This window comes from Bufo gargarizans, chromosome 2 (genome assembly GCF_014858855.1).
Source record: "Bufo gargarizans isolate SCDJY-AF-19 chromosome 2, ASM1485885v1, whole genome shotgun sequence".
Taxonomy (NCBI): domain Eukaryota; kingdom Metazoa; phylum Chordata; class Amphibia; order Anura; family Bufonidae; genus Bufo; species Bufo gargarizans.
The window spans coordinates 611,097,623-611,117,470 of NC_058081.1; the positions used below are offsets into that span (position 1 = coordinate 611,097,623).

The 19,848-nt window shown below is 47.5% G+C and overlaps 1 protein-coding gene across 2 annotated transcripts in view; it reads right to left on the reverse strand.

The window, feature by feature from the left end:
* Window positions 1–485: 485 nt before the first annotated feature.
* Window positions 486–19,848, reverse strand: part of MFN2 (mitofusin 2) — a 34,702-nt gene continuing 15,339 nt past the window's right edge. For both annotated transcript variants that reach the window (XM_044282032.1, XM_044282031.1), the window contains 12 exons: window positions 19,676–19,783; window positions 18,039–18,192; window positions 13,395–13,462; window positions 12,643–12,764; window positions 12,433–12,559; window positions 11,831–11,935; window positions 11,645–11,747; window positions 11,132–11,352; window positions 10,873–11,022; window positions 10,467–10,663; window positions 3,518–3,652; window positions 486–1,730 (listed from right to left, as the gene is read on the reverse strand). In XM_044282032.1, the coding sequence (XP_044137967.1) occupies window positions 1,664–1,730; window positions 3,518–3,652; window positions 10,467–10,663; window positions 10,873–11,022; window positions 11,132–11,352; window positions 11,645–11,747; window positions 11,831–11,935; window positions 12,433–12,559; window positions 12,643–12,764; window positions 13,395–13,462; window positions 18,039–18,192; window positions 19,676–19,783 (1,557 nt within the window). In that variant the 3' untranslated portion in view covers window positions 486–1,663. The remainder of the gene's footprint in view (window positions 1,731–3,517; window positions 3,653–10,466; window positions 10,664–10,872; window positions 11,023–11,131; window positions 11,353–11,644; window positions 11,748–11,830; window positions 11,936–12,432; window positions 12,560–12,642; window positions 12,765–13,394; window positions 13,463–18,038; window positions 18,193–19,675; window positions 19,784–19,848) is intronic.

Sequence of the window (19,848 nt, forward strand, 5' to 3'; positions counted from 1 at the left end):
AGCGACGGACAGCTATACGCAAGTAGCATTCCAATATGGGGACTATAATGCTGATAATGGTGTTCGTGTTCTATAATGGTCAGTTTAGGCGAAAGACTCAGCTTCTCTTACTTAGTTGCGAATTATCATTGGATGTAAGTGCTGCAGTAACTACGGACTTGCATGCATCCGTGACGTTACTACAAAGAAAACTGGGGATGAATCCGGTCACATAGTAAGACATTTACACCTGTTACATTTTCTCTGTGGGGAACGGGGAAAATATAATAATTTAAGAGCACAAAATACAGTATATATTATATTAAGGCAACTCCACATGCTGCGCTTGTAATATAACCAGCATGAGGAGCTTCTGTCAGCCGTCCAACGAATTGCCCTAGCCATAGCATTACCTGCATAGTTTCACAGTTAAACCCCATTGTACAGGTTACATATAGAACTAACCTATAGGGACAGTCACTGTGTACACACTTTTTTTTAAAAAACACTAGACAGCAGAATGCAGAGTGCAGCTCTGGGATACAACATAGGTTGCAACTCAGGATCAGTACAAAATAAATAATGTCATGTAATTATAGTTAATTATTTAAGGACTGCCACAACGAGCACCCCCACTTTAAGAGTGCAACTCTGCAGAAGAAAGGTAATCAGTGGCTGCTTTGTTGACCTGGGGGTCCCAGCAGCAGAGCCCACCACCCTCACCTAGTTGTTGAACAGGGTTTGCCCACAATGGATACATCCTTCTATTTAGGATTGCCGATGTTATGTAAATTGACCTTAATCATTGTATAATGAAAACGTATGCACATTTCTAATAACTTTGCAGTCTTCACCGTTTGCAAGAACTTTGCTAGTCTGTCCAGAAGCTGAAAACCAGTCCTAACCAAATATTTTGCGTGGCAAAGGAAATTCTGGATAGAACTGTGTCTCACGGTGAGAAGTATTAGGTCAGGATGGGATTTCACCAGCCTGATGTAAATAGAAATGTTTCCTTTCACCCACAGCAAGCAGCTGTATTGAAAATAACAAAGGAGCTTTTCATTATACAATGATTAAGTTATATTACATAAAACTGGAAAACCCCTTTAAATCAATATATTGTAGTAGTAGGTGCAGCATAATCTGGTTACAATAGAAAAAAATAATTGGACAGACCAATTAAAAATGGAATAATCCAGGAAGAACCACTAAAATGACAATTTTTTTTAACTTTCTTAACCAGAATCGCTAACATTGCCCGAACATCACTCCAGAACCAGCACACTTTATACAGGAGGGAAAAAAGACAGGGACAACATAAAACTGATGTCCGTCATATGAACAGTATCACTTGCCATCCTTTGTCTTTTGGTTTCACTAATCAAGCCTTTTGGCCAAAGCGGCATTTTCAGAATCGTCTGGACCCTCAATAACTTCCCAGCATCCTCTGCGGCAATATAGCGTGACGTGAAGCTGCGTACAATTTGCAAGGCCAGAGATGGCAGTGATCATAGAGTACATAAGTCCTGGAAAGTTAGTGTAAACTATACTTATTGGAAGGTCGTTACCACAGATGATTCGTTCGGAGTCCAGTAGGAGAGGAGATTTTGGGAAGCATGACATTACCTAGAAAGTGGATGTAGTTATAGAAATTCCCATTTTCAGCCACTTCATTGCAACCACATCAGCTCTGCCCCAGGTACTGATGAGTGAACATATTGAGTTCGCTGTCCAACCAGCCAGCTTTATTTCTGGAAGAAAAGACCAAAATATGTGGTAAAATAACATCACACAAAGTCAGAGCTACAAAAGTGATGCAGTGGGGCTGCTATGGTAGCAGATGCCGGTCACTATTGACTGCAGCATCTAAGGCCTTAAATGACCAAGATAGGAGTTATCATTGTGGCCAACTGTCAGTTGTATTACACAGCCGCACCCGCAGTGTATAGAGTTGCCGCAACTGGGCCCACTCCATACACCGCTCCAGCATCGCAGAAGTACTCTACATGGACAAAAGTAATGGGACACACCTCTTAATCGGTAAATTCAGTCCCACTGCCACAGGTGTATAAAATCCAGCACCTAACCATGCGGTCTGCTTTGGCAAACATTTGTGAAAGAATTGGTAATTCTGTAGAGCTCATTGAATTCCAGCATGGTCCTGTAATAGGATGCCATTGGAAGCTTCATGGTATGGGTTTCCGAGGAGTTGCATGAAAGCCTAACATCACCAAGTACATTGGCAAGTGTCAGATAGAGAAGTGTAAAGCAAGTCACCACTGGACTGTGGAGAGATGAATCATACTTCTCTATCTGACAGTCTGATGGACAAGGCTGGGCTTGGCAAATGCCAGGAGAACATTACTTGTCTGACTGCACTGTGCCAACTGTGAAGTTTGGCGATGGAGGGATAATGGTATGGGGTGTTTTTCAGGGGATCGTCTAGGTCACTTACTTCCAGTGAATGGAAATCTTAATGTTTCAGCATGCCAAGACATTTTGGACAATTGTATGCTTGCAGCTTTGTGGGAACGGTTTGGGACAAGCCCTTTTCTATTCCTACATGACTGTGCCCCACTTCACAAAGCAAGGTCCATAAAGGCATGGTTGAGTGAGTTGGTGTGGAAGAACTTTACTGGCCTGGACAGGACCCTGACCTCAACACCTTGCAAAACTTTTGGGACGAACTAAAATGGAGATGTTGAGCCAGGCCCTCTCGTCCAACGAGTACTCGATTAAATAGAGTAATTCGACAAAAAAATAAAAATCCTCATTGCAAATTTTTTGCAACGAGGATTCGTTTGTGTCACGTGACCACGGAGCGGGAGTGAAGGGCTTGCGATTACTCCCGCTATGTGGTCTCCCACTGGCCCGCAATGAGCTCGGAATACTCACCTTTCCAGCAGGGGGCTCCGGAGCTGAAGGCATTGGGAGAAACTGATGCACTTGGGCTGATCGCACAGGGGGGAATGAAGGGTGTTGGGGACTGATGAGGGGGGGGTCTGATGAGTTTTTATAAAGGAAAACAGTCAATTAATTTTTTCTTATTAGAGTACTCGATTTATCGTAAAAATAATCGGTAGAATACTCGATTGCTTATATAATAGTTAGCTGCAGCCCTAAATATCAGTGTCTGACCTCACAAATGTACTTCTGGATGAATGTGCAAAAACTTCCAGACACACTCCAAGATCTCATAGAAAGCCTTCCCAGAAGAGAGGAAGCTGTTTTAACTGAAAATGAGGGGGGGCGGCTCAATACGAATACCTATGGATTCAAAATGGGGTGTCGTAAAAGCTCCTGTAGGTGTCCCAATACATTTATTCATAAAATGTATGGTCAGGAAGAGTGGTAACCGTGCAGGCTTTTTCTGTCCCCTACAAACTTACATGCTACCTGTTGCAGCCACCAGGAGGCAGATATGTATAAAGGCCAATCGGAACTGAATCCAGTTGTATACAGACCGCCCACTAGTGGTGGCAGCAAGATTCCAGACTCTTCCATGCAAGTGGACGGAAATTCCAAGTTATCAGTTTACCTCAACAGCTTTGCTTTGCTCTGCAGACTGTCCAGGATTTCAATCTTTTTATTAAGTGCTGCTATCGACTGCTCTAGGTTTTCTCGAGTGACATCCACCTGCTGACACAAGTGGGAAAATGTCCCGGACAGCTCCCTGTGTGTGGAGAAAAGATTGCAATCAGCCACAGAGCTATATCTACAGGAGATGGTGCAGGCATACAAAGATGTTTAAAACGAGATTTTTGTATAACTTACCAGTAAAATCTCTTTCTCGCTCTTTCCTTGGGGGACACAGAAGACCTTGGGTATAGCTCATCTCCCTAGGAGGCGTGACACTAAGTGAAAACTGTTAAGCCCCTCCTCCATCAGCTATACCCTCAGCCTGGAGAGAGAGACTGCCAGTTGCGTGTCCAAGTAGTGAGAAAAGGCAAAGTCCAACAAGTGGAAACAACAAGCCAACTACCCAACGGGTAAACAAAAACTCGGAAACCGTGCAGAAAAAAACCAATGAATGGGTGGGTGCTGTGTCCCCCAAGGAAAGAGCGAGAAAGAGATTTTACTGGTAAGTTATACAAAAATCTCGTTTTCTCGCCCAATTTCCTTGGGGGACACAGAAGACCTTGGGACGTTCAAAAGCAGTCCAAGAGGGGAGGGACCACAGCACCAAGGCGAAGCACCCGAAGGCAGCAAGGAAATGCCACCTGCAAAAACCAGGCGGCCCAAGGCAGCAGCCGCCGCCGAAGCCAGAGTACGCACCCAGGAAAACCTGGTAAAGAGTGCAAGGAAGACCGTGGCCACCCTGCACAATGACATGGCCGAAGCCCAATGCCTCCGGCCCCGGAGGCACCAACCGCTCTGGTGAAATGAACGGTGACACCAAAAAAAAAAACAGAGCCCTGCCCTTGAGCAGTAACCACAGCAATAGCCATGTGGTTAAGCGGAGGAAAGCACCCAGGAGCCGTGAACCTTGGCGCGGACCTCCTGGAAACAAGAGACCGAGCGTCGACAAGAGTCGGAGATGTCCAAGCAAAAAACTGCAGACACTTCAAGTAACAGAGTCCCAGTCGCAGGTCCAGGCCAGACTGGAGAAGACCGAATCACGGGAAGAGAAAGGCAGAATTGGGTGAATGCCCAGCTTCCTAAAGAACCCCAGGGAAGACCCTAAGTCAGACAACAGAACCTGGACGAAGCACGGCCGGGAGCGAACACTAGTGTGCTCGCTGGACTCGTCTGGGCAGACGGGAGGAAATCCAATGCGAGTAAGCGCAAATCAGTGACACGGCAAAAAGGTTGGGAAAACCGGTCCCGTCGGCCCCCGAGCAACGCCGTCCCGAATCCACGCGGAGTGGGGGAGCAGATGGACAAACGGAAGGAACCGAACGGGACCCGGCCAGTTTCCAACAGACTCCAGGACAAGTCAGGCTAAGTCCTCGTCGTTGTAGCCACCACAGTAAGGTGTTCTACAGACCCGAAGTGGGGGCTTGAAGGGTAATCTTGACAGAAGAAAGTAGGCACGCCAGGTTACCGAGAAGGTAAAGTCCAAGCAGGACCAGCGCCCAGAATGGTAAAAGTAATCTGCACCCAGCGGGAGGACAGAATGCGGCAAACCCGGTAATAGGCACACAGCTAGTACAGCCAGTGTGAACAATGGAGACAGTACGAGGTCATAAGGAACACCGGGACCATCCATATGAACAACCATGGTCTCCCCAGGGGGGAGGGCAGTGAAGGAACAGCCCCTGAAGCCTGGCCGGGGCAGAAGCCACATCGGAGTAAAACTGACCCAGGAGAAGCCAAAACAGAGCCGTCGAGAGAAAAATAGCCGAGAAGACGGATGACACCCTCCAACCGCAAGGAGGAGTGGGCAACAGGGAAGCCACAGGACCGCTCAAAAGCAGAACTCCGCTACTCCGAGATGTCCGGCTCACCAATTCGCAGAAGGCGAATACCCTAACGAATCGAAAGTGGAGGTCCCTGAGACCTCGGTAATCGAGCAACCAAGAGAAGTTGGGCGACCTGCTCGAAAAGAGCGGCTAGAACCTGGTAGCAAAACAAACTGAAGCACGGAGGGTGCCAACAGGAAGGACTCAAACCAAAACGCATCCAAGAGGAGGAATGGCAACAGGCGAGGGAACCGTAATCCGGCCAGAGCCAACGTAGACTGCGAGGGACGCTGGAGACAGCACTCTCGACCATGTGACCGCTTGCGCTGGGAAGCAATGCCACAGGGTAACTAATGGGTACGCATCCAGGAACCACAAACACTCCCCAGGCGGAAGGGCCAACGAATATGGTGGATACCGTCACAACGGAAACACCAAATATACCCTCCGAACAGAGAATGGATACCACCCAGCTCGCTGCAGTAGAGAACAATAGAGCCCGTCCAGGCCAGGTGAACAGAAAGATCTCCTCAGAGAAGAGTGCCAGGCCGGCGGCAATCACCGTATCCCAAGAGAAAAACGACAAGTCGCAGGAAGAATGGAGGCATACGTACAAGCAGCCCCATAAGCAGTGAGAAAGCCAACCCACCTACGGAAGGAGAAGGCATACACGGCCCAACAACGCACAGAGTAGCAGCCCCCAAGAGCGTCCGCCCACTGCGAAATAGTCATACAGCAAGGAGGGCCAGCCACAGAGCCCCACAGAAACCACAGAAGTGCAAAGTGCAACCGGAAGGGGGGACATACACAAGACTAGTATGGCATGCGACGGAGCGCAAGCAGTCCGCCCAGAAGAGAGGGCAATGTACTTGGCAAACAGTGCGGGCAGCAAGCGTGCAAAGCCCGCCCCACAAGGGGGTGATGCCCAAGACCAGCACCTACTTCAGAGAAGGAAGACATACCATATTCCGCCCAGAAGAGGGCCATGCACATGGCCACACCGCATCCAGCAGGACGTCCACCTAGTGAAAAGGGGACATGCACAGGGTAATCCTAGCATTAAGTGAGTGTGCAATAATCCACCAAACACCGAATTTTGTGAGAGTACAACTACTTCGCCAATGAATGGGGACAAGTACAAGTCCAGCACAGCACATACAAGGACAGTTGTGAGTCCTGTGAGCGTACAAAAGGTCCACCCATGGAATGAGGGGTGGTCACGCACAAGGCCAGCACCGTATCCAATGGGAGTGCAAGCATTCCACCCATCTTAGAGGCCAGCAACGTATCCGGTGAGAGTGCAGTATGCCACCCAGAAGGGGGAGCCATGCCCATGGCCAGTATTGCAACCAGGGAGAATGCGAGCACCCCGCCATGGATGGGGGTCAGGCACCTGGCCAGCAGCACACTGGCGAGAGAACAAACACAGTCAGTGAGAGTGTGTGTATGTTGCCTGAGGAAAGGAGACATGTCCATGGCCGGCAGCGAATCCAGTAAGAGTGCCGTACACCACCCACAAAAGGGGGAACATGTATATGGCCGGCAGTGGATTTAGTGAGTTGCAAGCGTCCCACCATGGAAGGGGGTCCTGCACGCGGCCAGCAACTTATCAGCGAGAGAACGACCCCAGTCAGTGAGGGTGTATGCATGGCGCTTGAGGGAAGAAGGCATGCCCAAGGCCGGCAGCGAATCCAATGAGAATGCAGCATACCGCCTATGGAAGGGGGTTATGCACATGGCCGGCTGCCCAGCACCATAACCAATGAAGTGCAGTATTCCGCCTAGAGGAAGGGGTCATGCACAAGACCGGAAGCGAATCCAGTGAGTGCAGCATTCCGCCCCTGGAAGGGGGTCATGCACAAGACCGGCAGCGAATCCAGTGAGTGCAGCATTCCGCCTATGGAAGGGGGTCATGCACAAGACCGGCAGCGAATCCAGTGAGTGCAGCATTCCGCCTATGGAAGGGGGTCATGCACAAGACCGGCAGCGAATCCAGTGAGTGCAGCATTCCGCCTATGGAAGGGGGTCATGCACAAGACCGGCAGCGAATCCAGTGAGTGCAGCATTCCGCCTATGGAAGGGGGTCATGCACAAGACCGGCAGCGAATCCAGTGAGTGCAGCATTCCGCCTATGGAAGGGGGTCATGCACATGGCCGGTATCAAATCCAGTGAGAGCAGCGTTTCGCCTATGGAAAGGAATCACGCACATGGCCGGCAGTGAATCCAGTGAAAATGCAGCGGTCCCCTATGGAAGGGGGTCGTGCACCAGACCAACACCGTATCTGGTGAGAGTGCAGAGTCCACCTATGGAAGGAGGACATGCACAAGACCGGCAACGAATCCAATGAGTGCAGCATTCCGCCTATGGAAGGGGGCTGTGCACATGGCCTGCAGCGAATCCAATGAGTGCAGCGTTCTCGTGCACATGGCCAACACCGTATTCGGTGAGAGTGCAGTATTCCACCTAAGCGGGGGGTCATGCACCAGGCAAGCCTGCAGCCCGAGAGAGTGCAGTATCCCGCCTAGGAAGGGGTTGTCTGCACATGGCAGTTACCATAGCTGGAGGGTGACGAACTCTGCCAACCGAAAAAAGGAGAGCGCATGCACTTGGCCAGCGCTGTATCCCGGAGAGGGCAAAGAAGGGAAACATGCACCAGCCGGGGAGTGCGACACCATGCCGCTCATGGAAGGAGCATGCATACAGGCGGCGCTACTGAGATAAGGCTGCAGCGTCCTGCGCAGCGCACAAGAAATCCATTAGCTTAACCATGTTATGCATTTCTAAATAAAAAATAGCCTCACTGAGGCAGAAGAAGTGCCACCATACAGGTGCCCAGCATAGAAGTAGAGGGGGGGGGGGGGGGGGGGGGGGCGCCAGCCATATAGGCCCATCAGCCGAGCAAAACAAACTGAAGCACGGAGGCCGGTACCCGAAGGGTTAACAGCCAACCAACCTGGAAGGGAGGAGGAGGCGGCGCCGCGATCCCCTGGGGGCGGGGAACCTCCAGGCGGGAAGAATTCGCGCCCGGAGAAGTTCCCGCCCCCTCCAACAGAGGCCGGAAGTTTGCGGCCTAGCAGGCCGTGAAGCCGGGGCCTAAATTTTCTGCGGCACCCGGCTGACCGGGGCCGCACAGGAAACCGGAGCGGACTGCCTGGACAAACCGGCCGCGGAAGCCCACCCCGCGGACCGGAAGTCAGGGGCCCGGGTGGAGCGCCGGAATGCGACCCAGTAGGCCCGAAGCCTGGGCCAAAATTTGCGGAAGTCGCCGACGGCCGGCCGGAATCGTTGGAGCATCGTGCTCAAGCCAAATGCCGGCCGCGGGAGTCCACCCCGCAGGCCGGAACAGTCGGGGGCCGGGAAGGAAGTGCGGCCCAGCAGGCCGGGAAGAAGCGCCGGAGGTGCGGTCGCCCAAGCAGCACTGCCGTCAGGAAAAGGCCCCCGGTCCAGAGCAGCGCATCGGTGAGGGGATGGGGGGACCCTGAGACCAGGTGCCCGTGAGGATGTGAGCACAGCGTTCCCAGGAGGGACGCTGATAAGTGAAGGGAGGCGATGTGGTTGCCTATTCGCAGCATTCTGCTGCTAAAATGTCCCATGAGGGCCAGAAGGGAGGAGAGGGAGCAGGGAGTGGAATGTCGCCCCGCAGCACCCCAGGGGCCAGCCTAGGTCCAGCAGTGACCGAAGGGTCCAAGTATGGGGGGTCAGGCACGCAGGAGACCAGGGTGGGGGGTGGGGGACGAAGGGCTGGAGAAGCCACTCTCTCACCATAGTCGTCTTCACCCTCGGTCCATTCCAGCAGGGTCGCCCCTTCAGCTACTGGCACCGTAGTGGCAGGACGCTGGGAGAGGGACTTGGCGTGCGGGCGACCCTTGCGCTGGCGGGATGTAGGGGAGCTGGGCTGCCCTGATCCACCTTGTCTTCTGTGGGGGAGGCAGCAGTGCGGGTGACCGGCACTGGCGCAGCTCAACCCCGGGAGAAACAGAGAGGTCTAGTGCGTCTCTGTTGTCCCTGATGATCTGGAACAAAAAGAAAAGAAAAAAGTAAAAATCAAAATTTAAACAAGGAGAAAACAGCCCTGCAGTAGCAGGGAGTGTCTTGCCTCCTTGGACACTAAGCAAAAACTGGCAGTCTCTCTCTCCAGGCTGAGGGTATAGCTGATGGAGGAGGGGCTTAACAGTTTTCACTTAGTGTCACGCCTCCTAGGGAGATGAGCTATACCCAAGGTCTTCTGTGTCCCCCAAGGAAATTGGGCGAGAAAGGTGTATTTCAGGATTTTACGATTAATGACCTATCCTCTGACACCCGCCAATCACTATTCTACAGTAGCTCCGATGCCGGAAGTTGGCGCCAGAACCACACAGCTCCGTTCACTATGTAGTGGATGGAGCTGGTAACTGCAGCCCCACTGCCATTAAAGTGAATAGAAGCAGCGCTGCAGTAATCCTGCTGATCAGATATTGATGGCCTATCCACGAGATTAGGCCAGCAATAGTAAAATCCTGGAATACCCTTCTAATATAAAAAAAAAAAAAAAAAAAAAAAAAAAAAAAAAAAATACTCTAAATGGATGAAATAAAAAATTAATAAATCACTGTATTAGTTTGCACAGTGTGTGCGCAGTGACTCAACCAGCAGAATAGTGAGTGCAGCTCTGAAATATAATACAGGCTAGAACTACAAATTTGTATAGTATAAGTAATAGGATAGATTTATAGTAGTAGATTAATCCAATAGCTTAAACTGTCATTTTACTTTCTACAAAGTTTGCATAAGTCAACAGTACAGGGGAATATAAGACAATGTAATCTATCATTGGAGAAAAATAGCTTGGGGGGACAAGACAGAACTCACTGAAGAATCTGATTACATGCTGTCCACAGACATCTATGGAGAGAGAAGGAGTGAGGTTCTAGAGGGAGAAACATAATTTTTTCTCTCGTAAGCTATATTACAAAGTTTCTTATATTCACCTGTAATATTGATTTATGCAGAGTTTATTGAAAGGTTACTGGCAATTGAACTGCAACATTTGCTTAAATGAATTTTGTGCCCGAGATCCAGATCCACATGAACACATTTAACTCACTGTTGCACTTGGTGACTGCAGTTGGAGCCAGTGTAGCTCACAATTAGCTGCAGTTTCTCGGCAGCGTAGTCCACAAACTGACGTTTGAAGGCTCTTTCCTTTGCTTTTGTAGTCCAAGTGAGACGCTCATATACGTACAAGAGCCCATATAGGCCGAAAGACAAGGCGATGAGCCGCCAGCCCACAGCCTTCCAGACCTGAAATAACAGAGGAGGGTCATAATAATGTAAAGATCCTAAGCAGATGAAATGTAAAATAACCACTACTCCGATCAGCAAACATGGTGGCCCCTCGACCCCTTCCCCTTTACCAGCAGGGAAGTCCTGACATCTTTACAGAACCCCCAGCCATCACATATTCAAGGGAAAGCTTGTTATTATGAACACCACTGATCAGTTGCACTTACCACTCCTCCCACCACCAAAATACCCATGGACGTTCGGGACGTCAATGAAGCCAATCCAGTCACCATGGACACCATAAGTTCTTCCTGGGTCATAGCCCCCTGCTGTATTGGCGGCATGCTGGGATTCACTGGGGTCATTGCACGTGGTATCTAAAGTGCAGTTATACATAATTAAGATTTAAATATGATACATAAACAAGCTACTTAAAAATTCATAACTATGCTTAAAAAAAATATATATCACTTTGCTTCCACCCACCTGGTCATTATAGGCCATCAAAGTTCTCCGACCGTTCTTGGGTCCTAGAAACCTGTTCACGAGCATCGTCCACCCAAGAGAAAAGTGAAACTGAATGTCTTCTTGGAAGTCAGCGCACAGCTTGTCACAGCTCAGGTCATAGCTCAAGCTGAAGCTCTGCCGGGGAACCAACAAGTCGATCTGGGAGCGGGTGGATGATGGCAGAAGAGGCAAGAGCCCCTCTACAAGGAGAGAGTAGAGGACACACTATAACATTACAGAAGAGTATCCAACTGTTTTGTGTACACAGCCCCTAGGCAAAACTATGTCTCCACGCTTACAGATGAAAAACAGATGTTGTGCAGTTTGATCTAGCAGTCAGGTTTTTCTCAGCTTCATCTGCCTCCTATTTTATTGTTTGCAGGTTATAAAATGGAGCAGGTGGAATAACACATAACTGCCGAATCCTAGGAATTTAAGACACAAGAGTTTGCATAGGAGCTGCACACAAAAACCAACAGCCGTCCACCTTACCGATCATCTCCTGCTGTGTGGCCTGCAGGGACACAGAAATGGTGTTGGAGCAGCGTTCAGACAGGTTCCTGCCCAATCCCTCCTCTATGTGACGATGGAGCTCCTGTGTGGGTTTAGTGAAGAAACATTATAACACAAGACAGGAGACACTGAGACAACAACTCATCAAATCAGAAAGTTCCTCACGTTTTTATAAACTTTAAGGACCACTGAAGAAGGATGAAAATCTATCTGGAAATCGTCTACCAGCACAGAGAGGCGGCGGATCTCCTCGGCCATGGCGTTTGACACCTGAAAGAACAAACATATTAAATTATGGAGCACCACAACATGTCCCTGCGCCACCCATGATGTCACTAGTGAACGAAGGGTGCATGCTCCTGAAAGTATATAGCGGTGATGGCTAAACTCTGGCACTCCAGCTGTGGTAAAACTACAACTTACAAGATGCCTCCTTTCTTGGCTGTTCTCAGAACTCCATAGAAATGAATGAGTCGTAGTTTTACCACAGCTGGAGTGTCAGAGGTTAGCCATCACTGGTATATAGCAAGAAGTTAGGCCGGCACACGCTAGGGTGCACGCCGCACGGGATGGGATGATTACCACGTGTAGTAGAAAGAAAATCCCAGCAGACGTGTCTTCAATGCTTGTGAAGTTTTATTGCAAGTAACAATATGTCCATAGAAACGCGTCCTTTCTATCACTGGTATATAGGCTGCTCTCCTCATTTATACTCTTGTATAGTATATCACTATAGTGTGTAGTGTCCCTTTCATGAATTCTCTCACCTGACGTTCCACCTCATCGGTGATCTGCTTGATTTTCATCCTGTAATCCTCCGTCAGCAGCTCCAGTTGTTTCTCTATGAATTCCAATCGATCTCTGAACTCCTCCCGCTTTTCAAGGCAGTAAACCCTGCGGAGAGTTTACAGGGATTACATGACGTGTGAATTAAGGCGACTTTTACTGCAATCGGGTGGGAAGAGCCGCACACTCACCTCTGCTCTTGGGCAGCCACATGTACAGACTCCATGATCTGACGCAGAACCTCTGCTATGTGCTTTGCTCTCATTGTATGCTGCTCAAATTTGGTCTTTACAGCTGATTGAGAGATGCATTCCTGCCAGAAATATAGGAAAAAAGTGTGTTCAATTTTTTTGTCCCATCGGTTCCTGCAGTGGCATATGGTGCAGGCCTCAAAGACCTGTGCAGGCCCCTACTACCTCCACTCTCTGTATTACTTTCAAGGCAGAGAGTGAAGAGGCCATTCCTTGACATACTTGTTAAAGAGGTAGGTATTCCTGTTACAGGAAAAAGAAAAAAAAAAAAAAAAAAAAAAAAAAAAAAAAGCTTATATGTTTTATTACAAGATGCAATTTCTCTAGAGTTTAACGTCTGCTTGCAGTCATTGAATAGAAACCTCTATGATTTATTTCTAGAAGAGGAAAATCCATCCTAGTGCCCTTGTTTAAAAAGCTGTAAAGAGCAAACGAGCAGAGTTTCATCCTCTGGAGGTGAACAAAGAAGGTTCCCATTCAATCATGGCAGGTAGAGATCTAAAAATCTATGAACGGTAGGAATTTTCAGAACGTCTTAGTATACAATAAAGTTACTTTATTTGCTGAAACTGGAATACCCCTTTAACATTTGTCTCATGTGGCCAGAAAACAATACCAATGGTGGATTTCCAGTAATGAGCCACCATGCCAAGCAATTCTTTAGTGGTGGGAGGGAGTCCTTAATGACGTACCTCAAATCTTCTCTCAAAGTTCTGGAACTCGAACATCCTCACTTGAAAACCTTCAGCTAAAGCGCCACCTACAGTCAGTAAGGAAATCAAGGATATAAACAACAGAAAGAAAACATCACCTAGCAAAACATTCACAAAGGCCCCTGAACCACAAAGCTCACAATCTAATGCACTAATGGAGAAATGTATCAAACTACTACACCAGTTCTCTAAGTGGAGAAAAGTCACAAATTTTGATGGAAAGTTCAATTTTGCGCTTTTTTTTTTTTGTTGTTGTGCCAAGATTGGCACTTTTCAAAATGGGTAGGAAAGTGGGCATCAATAGGTATGTTAGCATCGTGCCAGAATGATCACTGGAACTTTGTTAATCCCTCTCTGAATCAGTTCTACATGTCTTTAAATATGGCGCCCGCTCAGGAGCTGAGTGGGCACTATAGCTGCCAACTGAATGCTGTTTTTCACAGCAGGAACTCTGTGGCAGGGGCCGTGATTGGCAATAACCCTGATCAAAGACTTTTAACCCCTCAGATGCTGTAGTCAATTGTGACATCAAGGCATCCGAGCGCTCAATTACATGGAGCACTGTGCTCCAGTGACCAAACGGCTCCCCGTTGACGAGATCACAGGACCTATCCGCTTGCTATGGCAGCTTTGTGCCTTCTGACTGCTCAGAGGCCTGCCGTAGTAAACTTCCTATGAAGCCCAGCCTGTAGCACAGCTTGATATTTGTAGAAATGGTCCGAGTGTTCCATAGCCTCCAAATCATTGCAGTCTATAGGAGAAGTAATCGGACACATTTAAATTAACCCCTTTTCCCATTATTAAAAAAAATATATATATAAAAAAAAAATATGATATCACTGCATCCCAAAATGCCATCAGTATTAAAACAAAACTCTTTATCCCATATGGTGAAAAGCATAACAGGAAAAAAGTTAACATGGTCGATTTGTAGTTTTTTGGTCACCACCTCGCCAAAAAATTACATAAAAAGTGAGCAAAAAAATAAAAATAAAAATCATACAAACCCCAAAATTGTATCAATAAGAGATCTACAGATCCCCTGCAAAAAAGGAGTCCTGACACAGCCCCGTAGACAAAATTATAAATAAAAAAAATTAAAAAAAATTTGAGGATCAAAATATGGCGATGGAAAGAAAGAAAAAAATATTTTTTTCCAAAGTGTAAAAAGAGTGGGGCTAGTTTAGAAAAACTGGTGTAGCATTTCTTGACATAAATGTTAGGTTAATCAAACAATGTGCGACTTTTGATAAATTTAGCTGACAAACGCAAAGGAAAACAGCCTTTATTAAAGGGCATCTCTCAGCAGATTTGTACCTATGACACTGGCTGACCTGTTACATGTGCACTTGGCAGCTGAAGGCATCCATGTTGGTCCCATGTTCATATGTGCCCACACTGCTGAGAAAAGTTGTTTTGATAAATGCAAATGAGCCTCTAGGAGCAATGGGGGCGTTGCCATTACACCTAGAGGCTCTGCTTTCTCTGCAACTGCTGCACCCTCTGCACTTTGATGGACAGGGCCGGGCAGGCATGATTAGCCCCGCAAAAAAGATAGAGCATGTCCTATTCTTGTCTGCAGCCACTGACAACAATATGCATTTCTATCAGAGGGCCGGCCATGTGCGGCTCGCAAAATGCAGAATGCGCATAGCCAGTGTCCATGTTTTGCGGATCTGCAATTTGCAGACCACAAAACACTTGCGGACATGTGAATGGACCCTTAGGGGCATTACTGGGAGCACTATAGGGGCGTTTTTAATACTGGGAGCATTATTATTATTGAAGGCATAATGGGAAGATTTTTATTACTACTCGCGGTACCATTGGGGGCATTATCAACACTGGGGCACCATTTTTCTGCAGTATAGTACTTGGGGACATTGGTTAGCTCAGTGGACACAGTATTAGGAGTGATATCAGTTTGACACCGTTATGGCACCACAATGGGATGTTTCTGTTTAGAGGGTGGGCAGGATGATTGAAAAGCGAGGAAGCAACAAACTCAGACATGACTGAAAGGAGTTGTCATGGCGGTCTGTTCCGAATGGAAAAGATAAGGAAAGAGAATGTCTACATCAGATGAGACTTCACTGGATGGATCTGCCTACAACATGGGTGTCACTTTTATTTTTAATTTTTTTTCCCAGAGCCTCTTTAAGTTCTCAGTCTGCCCCTGTTATCTAGCCCGCACCAGATCTATCCACGTGACTCAGGCTGGATGATAAATTTGGTTTAGGGATAGACACTTTGTCTCTCTATACCAGTGTGTTTCTGAACAATGCAGAAATGGAAGTATAATAATGCTCTGTTCTGACGGTCAGCTCTAGCACTCTCCTGAATGGACACTACAGCCGTCAATCAGACCAGAGGGGAAGAACGGGAAGAATTCAGTGCAGATGCCCAAGGCACTGAACATGAAAGGAAGGCTACACTTGAGGTCACAGTGGCAGGGTGATGAAATAAGACTTTTCAATCATGCATCCAGAAAGGCCATCACTCTAGGTATGTCTGCACAACTCCACCCGTAACTGCCGTATACTGTAAAGGAAGTCTGTCATCAGTTCTGTCCTTTAACCTTAGAACAATGCTAAAAAGAACACCTCTATATATTCTTTTTAATTAGCAAGACATTTCTCTGCAGGTCAATCAATGGTCTTCAATCTGCAACTCCAGCTATTGTAAAACCTTCAGCGTGCAGCTGCAACCAGAGAGTCGCAGACTGGAAACCACTAAGCTAGACTACAGAGTGCACTGATTTTTCACAGGAAAAACCTTTCTTCATATGACTATAACTACAAGGATCATTGATAAGATAGTCAACATCAGAGAAAGATTCAGCGTACAGTCCCCACAGACCCTCTACACAACTGCTCAGTCCTCTTCTCCCAAAACCCGCTTCTCCACCATTACAGAAGAAAAACTCTCCACTCTCCAGATCACATATGATCTCACCACCCGTGCACTTGACCCAATCCCATCCCACCTCATCCCTAACCTCACCAGTGTTTATCCAAGCCCTAACTCATCTCTTCAACTTTTCACTAACCTCTGGTGTCTTCCCCTCTGGTTTTAAACATGCTACCATTACACCCATCCTCAAAAAGCCATCACTTGACCCATCTTCTTTGTCCAGTTATCGCACCATATCACTTCTTCCATATGCCTCAAAGCTACTTGAGCAACATGTCCATGTTCTCTCATCTATCCTCCTGCTCCCTCTTTGACCGGCTACAATCTGGCTTCCGACCCCACCACTCAACTGATTCTGCCCTCACTAAAGTCACCAATGACCTACTAACAGCCAAAACAAAAAAACATTATTCTGTCCTCCTTCTCCTTGACCTGTCCTCTGCCTTTGACACCGTCAACCAATCCCTTCTGTTACAAACTCTCTCATCACTTGGCATCACTGACCTGGCCCTCTCCTGGATCACATCATACCTCACAGACCGGACATTTAGCGTCTCCCACTCCCGCACCACCTCCTCGTCTCATTTCCTCTGTGTTGGTGTCCCGCAAGGCTCTGTCCTAGGACCACTGCTCTTCTCTATCTACACTTTCAGTCCAATGGCTTTCAGCATCACTTTTATGCTGACGACACACAAATCTACCCCTCTGGTCCAGACATCACCACCTTACTATCCAGAATCCCACAATGCCTATCTTCTATATCCTCCGCCTCATCCTCTCGTTTTCTAAAACTTAACATGGATAAAACAGAATTCATCATCTTTCCCCCATCTTGCTCAAACCCCCCAACAGACCTATCTATCACAATCAATGGCTGCACACACTCCCCGGTCAATCAAGTCTGCTGCCTTGGAGTGACCTTGGATTCTGCCCTCGCCTTCCGACCGCACATCCAAGCCATTTCCACCACCTGCCACCTCCAACTCAAAAACATCTCCCGCATCCGCACTTTCCTCAACTTTGAGTCTGCGAAAATGCTTGAACATGCCCTCATCATCTCCCGCCTAGACCACTGCAACATCCTCCTCTGTGGCCTTCCATCTAGCACTCTTGCACCCCTCCAATCTATCCTCCAACTCTGCTGCCCGACTAATCCACCTTTCCCCCTTGTACTCCTCTGCCAATCCCTTCACTGGCTCCCCATTGCCCAGTTTAAAATACTAACAAATACATACAAGGCCGTCCATAACCTGTCCCCTCCCTACATCTCTGAGCTACTTTCCCGATACATCCCCACCCTTTTCTCCTCTCCTCTTATCACCTCTTCCCACAATCGCCTCAAAGATTTCTCCCGTGCATCCCCCACACTCTGGAACTCGCTACTTCAACATATGAGACTCTCACCTACAGTGGAATCCTTCAAAAGAAACCTGAAAACCCACCTCTTCAGATAAGCCTACAATCTGGGACCCTGCTGCCTCTATACCGCCATGACCAGCTTCACCCTCTCCTACTGTGTCCTTCTCCCATACCATGTAGATTGTAAGCCCTCACGGGCAGGGCTCTCTCTCCTTCTGTACCAGTTTGTAACTTGTCTTATTTATGATTAGTGCAATTGTCTGTATTATGCATGTACCACCTTATCATATGTACAGCGCTATGGAATAAATGGTGCTTTAATAATAAATAATAATGTACTACTTTCAATACCTCCTTCTGGCATTCCTTGAGCTTTTTGTATCCTGGCATTAAGAACTTCCTTGGCAGACACAAAGAAAATACGATCTCCAGCTTGGGTGCGATCCAAGACTCCGAGCTCGTCCACCAAGAAACTGGTGCATCGCTCCATGTGCTGACGACGCACCTGCAGAGGAAGGAGCAATATTATAATATGCAAGTAAGAAGCCACATACTGAGGCTCTCCTCTGCCGACAGTACCATGAAAAAAGCAGTCATGACTGACAATTTGTGGTTGTCAGGCAGGGAATCCCTAGAAACAAGCCACTGTAGTTTTTTACATCCTGTAATAGCAAGTGGGTTGTCTAACCTGGACAACCAATGGGATAAGAAGAATTCCAGTTTTCCCATTATAGTAAGTGACAACTTATCACTAGAAGGTTCTGAAGAAGCCCTAACCACCAATCCATCGGTGTCCGACTACTGAGAACCCCATTGATTGATAGAATGAAGGGCTCCTAGAATGAAGTACGTACACCGCACCAGGTTGCGAGTGCTTTTGTGCGGGGAAAATTCCTAATTGGCCGCTGTGCTTTACTAGAACAGTGACCCCCTTCTTTTTAGTGGTCGGCCACAAGTTACTGATCAGTACATTTTGGCAGTTTGGTCAATGTCGGCCTATTGCTGAAGGTTCCTGTTTTGACCTGGCCCCTTTACGGCACAGAAGACACAGCATGCGGCTATTGTTACTATCCCAGGCATGCTGCTACGAGGTGTGGTCAGGATACCAATGCCAACATTACTGGAGCAACAGCGGTACACAGAGATGACTAAGAATCCTAGTACACTCCCATTACATAACTGTGCTCTGACTAAGTGTTGTCTAAGTCACATAAATGCAGCTAAGCAAGCAGAACACGTGGAGAGGCTACTCGCCATGTATAATCATGTACGACAAAGCCGGGAGGGCAGTGAATGCAAAATGAATACACTCTGCAATACAAGTGCTGCTCTGGAGTATAATACAGGATCCGTACAAAATAAGTAATGCAATTTGTACACAGTGATTCCATCAGCAGAATGGCAAATGCAGTTCCAGAGAATAAGAGGATGTAACTGAGGATCAGTACAGGATAAGTTATGTAAGTACACAGTGATTCCACCAGCAGAATAGTGAGTGCAGCTCTGGAGTATAATACATGATGTAACTCAGGATCAGTACAGGATGAGTAATGTATGCACATAGGGAATCCACCAGCAGAATGGCGAGTACAGCTCTGGAGTATAATACAGGATACAAGTAACTCATGACGAGTACAGCATAGGCGATCTATGTACACAGTAACTCTACTTGTTATGAAGAATTGAAATGTAATATAGCTAAATTGTTCCAATTTGGCAGTGTCACCTCTAAAATACAAAATATGAAAGGTAAGTCATGGCTGCTCCTCACTAGAGGGTTGTAAAGTGAAACTGCTCAGATGTGCAACACTACTTAGCAGGTTTTTACCGACATACCCTTTTTCATGTAATATTGTTTGTGTTTAATAAGCAAGCAGCAGACGCACCATGGCTAAATATATGAACACTTCAGTAGTCTGGGAAGATGACAATGCTAGGACAGCTGCCATCCATTTTCAAGAAGCAGATAAAAAGTTCCGGGAGCTCACCTCATCCATATACTCCGGTTCTGAGGCAGATGCATCCCACCGGTTGTTCAAGATGAAGATGTTTGGTCGGGAAAGACGTTCATTGACCTTGTGGAAAAACTGTTTTTCCTAGGACAAAAAAAAATAATAATACACAAGTGAATATACAGCGCTGCGAGGGAGCTGCTATAACC